Source organism: Amblyomma mixtum, chromosome 3, assembly GCF_055824585.1.
Source record: "Amblyomma mixtum isolate Tamu chromosome 3, ASM5582458v1, whole genome shotgun sequence".
NCBI lineage: Eukaryota > Metazoa > Arthropoda > Arachnida > Ixodida > Ixodidae > Amblyomma > Amblyomma mixtum.
In genome coordinates this window covers 70,829,614-70,837,642 of record NC_143014.1, presented here as the reverse complement: position 1 = coordinate 70,837,642, position 8,029 = coordinate 70,829,614, and the positions used below count along the sequence as shown (strand labels likewise).

The 8,029-nt window shown below is 44.1% G+C and overlaps 1 protein-coding gene across 1 annotated transcript; it reads right to left on the bottom strand.

Annotated features, from left to right (window-relative positions):
- Nucleotides 1–3,815: 3,815 nt before the first annotated feature.
- Nucleotides 3,816–7,019, bottom strand: LOC149350541 (retinitis pigmentosa 9 protein-like). The gene is made up of 5 exons (XM_089579592.1): nucleotides 6,762–7,019; nucleotides 6,507–6,667; nucleotides 6,351–6,442; nucleotides 6,211–6,272; nucleotides 3,816–4,085 (listed from the first exon to the last, which is right to left on the bottom strand). The coding sequence occupies exons 1-5, from the start codon at nucleotides 6,881–6,883 to the stop codon at nucleotides 3,902–3,904; spliced, it is 621 nt and encodes a 206-aa protein (XP_089435718.1). The 5' UTR covers nucleotides 6,884–7,019; the 3' UTR covers nucleotides 3,816–3,901.
- Nucleotides 7,020–8,029: the final 1,010 nt, after the last annotated feature.

Here is an 8,029-nt window from a genome sequence, read left to right as displayed (position 1 = left end):
GACTTCAACTATGTTTCCATGCAGCCTATAACTGCTGCTACCCCTGATGTCAATAAGCTTATTGATGGACTCATCATTCCGCTCCGGGTTATAACTGTATTAACCCAAAGTTCTTAAAAATCACCTCATCTTATTCTTCCATAAAACTAACCAAACTTTTACAGCAATCACTTGATCTATCAACGCTACCTACTGAGTGGAAAATCGGAAAGGTGGTTCCAGACTACAAATCCGGCAGCAAAGCATCCTCTAGTAATTATCGTCCCATATCTCTTACTACTACTTGTCGCAAAATGCTCGAACATATAATATTCACCAACCTTGTTAACTTCCTTGAATCGAACTCACTTTTTTACGTCAGCGCAGCATGGTTTTCGAAAATCTTACTCTTGTGAAACACAGTTAATATCGTTTACACATGCATTGCATCGTATTCTAGACCTACCGTCATTAGCTGACTACATATATTTAGATTTTGTAAAAGCTTTCGACAAGACATGTCCCAAACTTTTACTTCACAAACTAAAACAACTGACTATTGACTGTAACTTAATGAAATAGATTGAATGTTTTCTACTTAATCGCTCACAATTTGTTTTTGCAAACAGCTATGACTCCAGTTTTACATAGGTGTCTTCTGGTGTTCCACAACGTTCAGTTCTGGACCCCTATTGTTTCTAATTTACATTAATGATCTCCCTTTTCTTGTGAATTCTCATATTAAAATATTCGCTGATGATTGCGTCATTTTTGGAGACATAACCAACGCTAACGACACTGCATTACTTCAGTCAGACCTCACCACAATTGGGAACTGGTGCAGAGAATGGTTAATGTAGCTAAATATTAACAAATGCAAAGTCATGCGTGTATCTCGAAAAATTGCCGCCCCACCTCACCACTACATCGATAACATTTCGTTGGAATCAGTCTCGTCATATAAATACCTTGGCGTTCACGTTACTTGTAACCTTAACTTGTCTCTTCGTACCTTGAACATAACTAAAAATGCTAATCGCAACTTTCTTGCTGTTCTTTTTTATTTGAAACTATTGCTTTATAAAACATTAATACGATCAAAACTCGAGTATGCAACACCTGTATGGGACCCTACTCATGACAACTTGATTAGTGATATCGAGATGGTACAAAATAGCTATACATTTTATCTTGCGAACTACAGCCGCACGGCGAGTATAACTACTATGAAGTCTAATTTCTTCCTCCCTTCGCTGACATTGCGTAGAAAAGTTCCACAAGTTGTACTATCATCCTGCTCCACGTGATCACCCCATCCTCCAGCCGATTTATGTATCTCATTGCATTGATCATAATCAAAAAGTCGGAATTGTCTCATGCAACCCGAAATGTTTCTCGCAGGCATTCCTGCCGCGAACCTCACTTAACTGGAACCACCTTCCCGCAGAAGTAGCTGGCATTGAAAATTGTGAGCAGGTCCGCGTAGTACTAGCTAACATCATTGTATACTTAGGTGCTTTTTAACCTTCATGTAACCAACTGTATTTTTTCTGTCCTTTTTTTTATACTTACCACTCCTCCTCTGTAATGCCATTGACCCTGAGGAGGAATGTAAATAAATAAGTAAATATAGCAATGCCAGAGCGCGAAATCAGGCAATCAGTTAAAAGAAGCGAACTAATTGACCCACCTCATTTTTTCTTGTTTCTGCGTTTTAAAAACAGATTTTTTTAAAGGGCAGCTGCAGCACTTTTTTGAGAATTTCGCGATATTCAAGGATTTCTATCTATAAATGCTGTAGGTAAAGCATGCCAAGTGTTTTTGCACTAGCATTCAAAATAGTGACGTAATCGACGATTGAAATTTGCGCTTTTCCTGAATGCACCGGAGGAGTGCAGGAAAACTCAGCGTGACGACACGGAAGGTATGATTTCAAATTGCCGCTGTCATCAGCCACACCCTGCCCCGACGCGTTAGACGCTGCCAAACAACTCTCGGCAGGGTTCACCTTCGGTGGCGTTGGTTTTTTTCCTTCAAAGCAGGCGTTTGTGCGTTGGAAATGTACCGATACTTTCGATGACGTCATCATGCGCCTCCCACTTGGCGTTTTGCGCTGCGGAGAAGCTTGAAGGGCGTCCGGATTTTAATCGGCGATTACTTCACTATTTCAAGTGCTAGCCCAAAAAGACTTCGCATGCTTTACCTCCAAGTTTCACACATTCGACCCTCTTAAGCTCGTTTATTTCTAAAACCTATGCAGTTTCCCTTTAAGGGCTGCCATTAGAGCCATTTTGCAGACAACTCTGTCGACCACTTTGTTACATTTGTACAGTATATGCATTGACTGCGAACAGTTTGCAACTTGCGCTGTGGTCTGAACAGGTCCTTACAAAAGCTTGACGGGCCAGGCAGGGCTGAGTAGATATATAATTTGGCGGGACTCTAAACAAGCCCCGTGCAGTGGTCTCGCTATCATTTTATTCATTCACTGGTTCTTCGTCCTTTGCAGTACTTAAAACGACAACGAAAAAGACTAAAATCTTTCAGCAGATAAGCCATGCAAACAATCTAACCCAGACATGGCAGTAATTATATTACTGCAATGAAATTACTTCTCTAGGTAATTTATAAGGTAATTAATTTTCTGGGCTGGTAATTTAATTGTAGTGAATTACTTTGGAGAGCTAATTTCATGGAAAAATTAATTACTAGTGAAATTACTTTCGCTCAGTAATGAATCCATGCTCCTCCTTGTATCAACCATGCTTTGGCCGTGCGTTTGCGGGGTTGAGCGTGCATACAAAGCAAGAAAAATGCGCGGCCAGCAATAGCCAGCACTAACGCGAACGAGAGGCGATGTGCGCGCGGGCATCAGCACCGCCTCGGTGAAGAGTCCATAGTACTGCTACGTATCTTCCAGCACAGCGTACGGTCGCACACAGAGACGCGCCGCAGTGTCACCAGGAGAGCTCCATAGCCATGGCATGCCGTATTGCACCTTCCCACAGACGCACAGCGAGTACTTGAGCGAGTACTTCCCTCTAGACTGCTTTATATATGTTGTCGCGTCGCCGCACTGACAAGAAGTCTCAAATGACATCAAACTTCGTCGCGAGTTTTAGGAAAAACTAGCTTCAGTGGGCGGATTTGAAGCCCTATTTTCAACTCAAGGGACGTGCTGTTTACTTTCGCCAACGTGCCTCCAGAACGAGTCAATTCAAGTGAAGAATTGGCAGCTTGTCTGCGTCCTGGCGCATTTCCGGGACGATGTGGGTGGGACCATATTACGCATTGAAGGATGCACTTCTGATTGAACAGTGATGCGAGCAATAATAAAAATTTTTCGATTAAGTTGACCTCATCTACGCCAGCAAAGCGGCTGTTCAGTGAACTAAGGGGCTACCTTTCTTCAAAGCGAGGCAAAATTTCCCACGCCCACTTTGAAGCTCTGTGGCGGTGCAAACAAAGAAATCTGAAAACTCTCTAGGAACGATGACCAATGCAACATTTAATGCGTCGAAACTAAAAAAAGTAATCTTTACTACTTTTGGGAAGTAACTAACATAATGTCAATACTTTTTGAGAGCAGTAATTTGTAATAGAATTGGATTACTTTTCAAACGTCATGCTCTTGGTCCTAGAAACAAGAGTGCAGGCGCATCTCCTTGCGCGGAACTAAAAATTCGAGAGTAGGCTATTAACGGTGCACGGCGTATTTTTAGCAGTGCCATAACGTACGGCGCAAAAAGAGGCAGAAATGGTTACTGTGTTGAAGTCATATGCTCCGTGGATGATGCTTATCTCGCAGATGCATGTATGAAAGAATTCTCAGGAAATTTGGCCCAAATCATTTTTATTACTGCGTTGTGCGCGCCAGGTGACAATGATGACCGCGAGGTTGGTAAAAACAAGAGCCCAAGGTTCATTTCTTTTTCTGCTTCTTTTTGGATTTGCGACGATGCTTTTTCTTGGGCTCGTGCTTGGAATGGCTGCGCTTGTGACGCCGCTTCCTAGACTCCTCTGGGGTGCTGCTGCTGCTTGAAGAACTTGAAGAACTGCTGTCCGAGTCGGACGATTCCTCAAGAAGAGCTTGTAGCTGACGGATACTATAAAAACAACAACAACAAAAGAAAGCCACAAAATAGGAATTACAAACGTCAGACGGTAATCGCGCCCTGATAAGCACACTTATAGCAGCAGCTCACTGAGCATTTCTCTAGAATTCACAACGATTAATATTCCGCTATTACGGTTCCTGACGGTCCACTGAATGCCGTTTCGTAGAAGCGTTTCATGGGAATCAGATATTTGTCATCGCACCTTTTCATTGATACCGCCACGTGTCTATCAGGGAAAAGTCTCCAACTAAAAAAAAAAAAAAGATTAAAGAAAAGAGGAACGAAAACAACAAAAGAAAGACGAAGACAGCTGCTGGATTTTTCACTAAGCATTACATGACGCAGGTCAAAACTACCGTCCTTTAAAGAATACGGTAAGTCTGAAAGCCGAAAAACAAGAGAGGACTGTATGCGATACCTACAGTCCGCATAGAAGCAGTCTGTGATACCGCCATGTGTGCATGATATAAACTTTTGAAGACCAAGGACAGTGTTTTGCCCTGAAGAGGCAGCGATAATTTAGTAAGCTAGGAGAGCACAGCCGTCTTTGCATGTGTTCGGATGCCTGTCTGCCTGCGCAGCAGGTTCTTCCTTTTAGCGACGACTTAGAAGGCTGCAGGTCCTTCCAATATGAAAGAGAAAAAAGTTTGAGCACTCAATTAATGATTACTTTATAATTATAAGCACACTTTTTCCTGTTTTCTTGCTAGTTTCCTCTCGTGTATTACAACATCCAAGTCATTTTCAACTATCGCGGCGGCGATGGCTCCGTGGTTACGGCGCTCTGCAGAGAACCTAAAAGACGCGGGTTCGATCCCGACCGCGGCGGTCGAATTTCGACGGAGGCGAAATTCTGGAGGCCGGTGTACTGTATGCGATGTCAGTGCACGTCAAAGAACCACACATGGTCGAAATTTCCGCAGCCCTTCACTACCGCTTCCCTCATAGCCCGAATCGCTTTGGGACGTTACACCCACAAACCATCATTTTCAACTGTCGTAGAAAAATAACAAATTCTGTCTTTTTGTGCAAACTGGTTGTTCCCTTTTCTATCTGAAAAACCTGCACACTAGAGAAAGCCGTTTCCCTTCCCGTCGGGCGTTAGAGCAGTCGCGTCCACACGATCGAGTGCTACCGATCAAGGCGAAATGACCCCGGGCTCCTCTGCAATGACTCTAAGATATGCTCAGCTTTTGTCTGAGGGCCATCAATGTAAATGATAAAATATCCATCACATCACTAGCCTTCCAGTTAACGCGTAGCGCACTCGCCATGCTTCCGCCACGGAACCTGAAAGCCATCGCTGCTTTTTACAGAAATACCCTAACGAATTCTGAACGTACAGCGATGCTGATGGAAACTGCTCCACTCTCGATGAAACCAGCACAGCCTTTCAAAAGAATTAGACGCTGGTAATGCAACTGTACATGCAAAGACGGAAAAAAACTGCAGTTACAGGGCACCATTTTCAGGCAGACGTTTAAAACTTGCGCAGCTGGTGGAGTAAAATTCTTTATTCCATACAGCAGCCGGGCCTCGGTGGGCAGATTTCATCTTCAAAATAAAACAATCCAGGCCCGACTCATCGTAAAAGAAACGTGATTCGTCCTGGCCTGTGGCTCCAGCCCCAACCACCGCCACACCAGGGCAACTGTCGCTCTACCAAATTGGCCAACCAGGAAGGACGTAGCAATCAACTCGACCGAAGCGAGAACAACGGGAACTGTGATAATTTCCCTTGCCTCATATTAAGAAGCCATAATGCAATGAATCCGTCGTTTTCGGGCAACTTCTTTTGTAGTAAATAAATAAAAAAGGACGCCAGATTCTCCTCTCCCCCCCCTCTCTCTCTCTCCCCCCCCCCCAGAAGTGCAGCACCGCACACACGCAAAAGCTGGCGTTGTATTACATATCGATATGTGATAAGAGAGCGATAATCATTGCAGAAATGCCTCGTGTACAGCAATATACCGCTCCCACCCCTTTCCCGCCTTTGAATTCATCCTAACAACGACTCTCTTTAGCTTCAGCCCACAACAGACAGTACCAACACTACAGTTCTGTTTACGGTAACATGTCGACATATCAATCGTCAGAAAAGGGGCGCACTTACCGTTCCTGTTTTTCAGTCGCTTTGCTTTCTTTCACGTAATCGTGCATCGGATCTTCGTGCACCTAGGAATGAAGTAGCGCTCTGACGCACTTCAAAAGTTCACAATGGATGCAACTTTCAGAGTTGCACAAACGACTTACAAATCTAAACTCCTCGCTCGCAGAGTTTCCACTGAGGAACATCGGACACTCCCTGTCTCCTGTCCTATGGCCGTAGGCTTTGCACCTCCAACCTATTGAAAAAGAGCGTCTACGGTTGAACGTATGCTCATCAGGAATGCTACAGGATACACGCACATTTCATTACTTTAACTTCCTTTCCCAGTGGCATCCAAAGCCCTTTCGTAGGCGCCTTTGATAGAAATTCTCGTGCATTTCTGTTCTCTGGCAAGTCGGGAATACAGTCTTCGGGATTCTCTTTTTCTTCCTGAATTAGACCCGGTGGCGCCTGGCTGTAGCTAAAAAAGGAATTACAACGATATCGTTAATCGAGCTTTCAACCATTACCAGTAGCAGAACAGGCACATCAGCAGCATGAAAGACAAGTAGTACAAAGTGTCGATGTGTTTCAGCGCCTGAATTTTCTCGCTGTCAAGGTTCCGCTCCTTGTCCGGCAGCGTCGATCTTGACTTAGTTTCCTGGCTACTACGCCGATCGCACTTGGTTGAAGACATTGTAATTAGCAGCACATCACAACATACACCAAATTACAGGAAATTACAGCAACGATGCACCTCAATCACAAAATCGCGCCGGCTACCACAACAAAAACATCCCACACATATCTGGCCTGCATATCCAAAAGACAGATCCAAAGATTCGACTTTTAGTTCTTAAAATGCCCGCCTCGTATCACATAAGGGGCGCTAGTTGCAGAACAAATGTAGGACAAAAAATTAAAATTCACGTGCGTTCAACGTAATTAAACTAAGAAGTACTTGAAAACATATTCGCAGAATATTTCACAATTGAAACAATTACTATGTTCTGTTTAACTAGCTTAGTTCGTCTCGCTTCGTGCTGTGACCACGGCGCCATATTCAAAATCGTCATAGTACCAAATAGCAGGTACGCGGATAATGGAGCAGGAATGTTTCACACACGTTCACCGCCACTGTCAGCTTCACTTACTGTCCCGCAAGTTCTAAACTACGATGTAATGTGCGAGGACCACCTCATAAATGCTGAGGATAAATGTTGGCAATTATCAAGGGCGTCCGCAGAACTTTTTCCAGGTGTGGGCACCCGATGTCCGGGGATGGGGGAGGCGGTAGGTTAGCACCAAAAAGGAACTAGTGCATAAATAATATCCGTAATTCCAGGGGGGGGCAAGGAGGGACGGTTGCCTCCCCCCCTTGCCCCCCCCCCCCCCCCCCCCCTTCCGGACGCCTATGGCAGTTATCAAATGCAGTCGCCGTCTTCCTCTTCTCGTCCCTCATCTTTTTGACCAGTTTCCCTCAAAAATAATATGTACTAATTGGCCCATATTTTGATCCTCCTTCAAAAATCTCTACGAGTTCTCTAGAGAGATGTAATCTCAAATCTATACCTCATACAAGTGTATGAGGTATACAGTATTGGATATACCTATATAGTTTGTCAATTGGTGTGAACCCATGAAAGTTCGGATAGAATCTGGAACTTCGGTCGTTGCACATTGGTTAAGCCTGCATGAAAGCGGACCATTTGGTTGACAGATGTCATGCAACACCACAATGACAAGTAAAAGCCAGAATGATGGTACAAATCCTTTTACCACTATTGTAACCGTCAGTGCCCAAACAGTGCATTTTGCTGTGCTTGTCAATATAGTACACAGT

What these genes read in the sequence shown, in the direction of transcription:
- LOC149350541 (XM_089579592.1), bottom strand. Translation starts at nt 6,883, where the DNA reads ATGTCTTCAACCAAGTGCGATCGGCGTAGTAGCCAGGAAACTAAGTCA. An exon ending in CTGAAACACATCGACACTTT is followed by an intron (nt 6,668 to 6,761) that starts GTACTACTTGTC and finishes TTCCTTTTTTAG; the next exon opens with CTACAGCCAGGCGCCACCGG. An exon ending in CGAGCGAGGAGTTTAGATTT is followed by an intron (nt 6,273 to 6,350) that starts GTAAGTCGTTTG and finishes CTTCATTCCTAG; the next exon opens with GTGCACGAAGATCCGATGCA.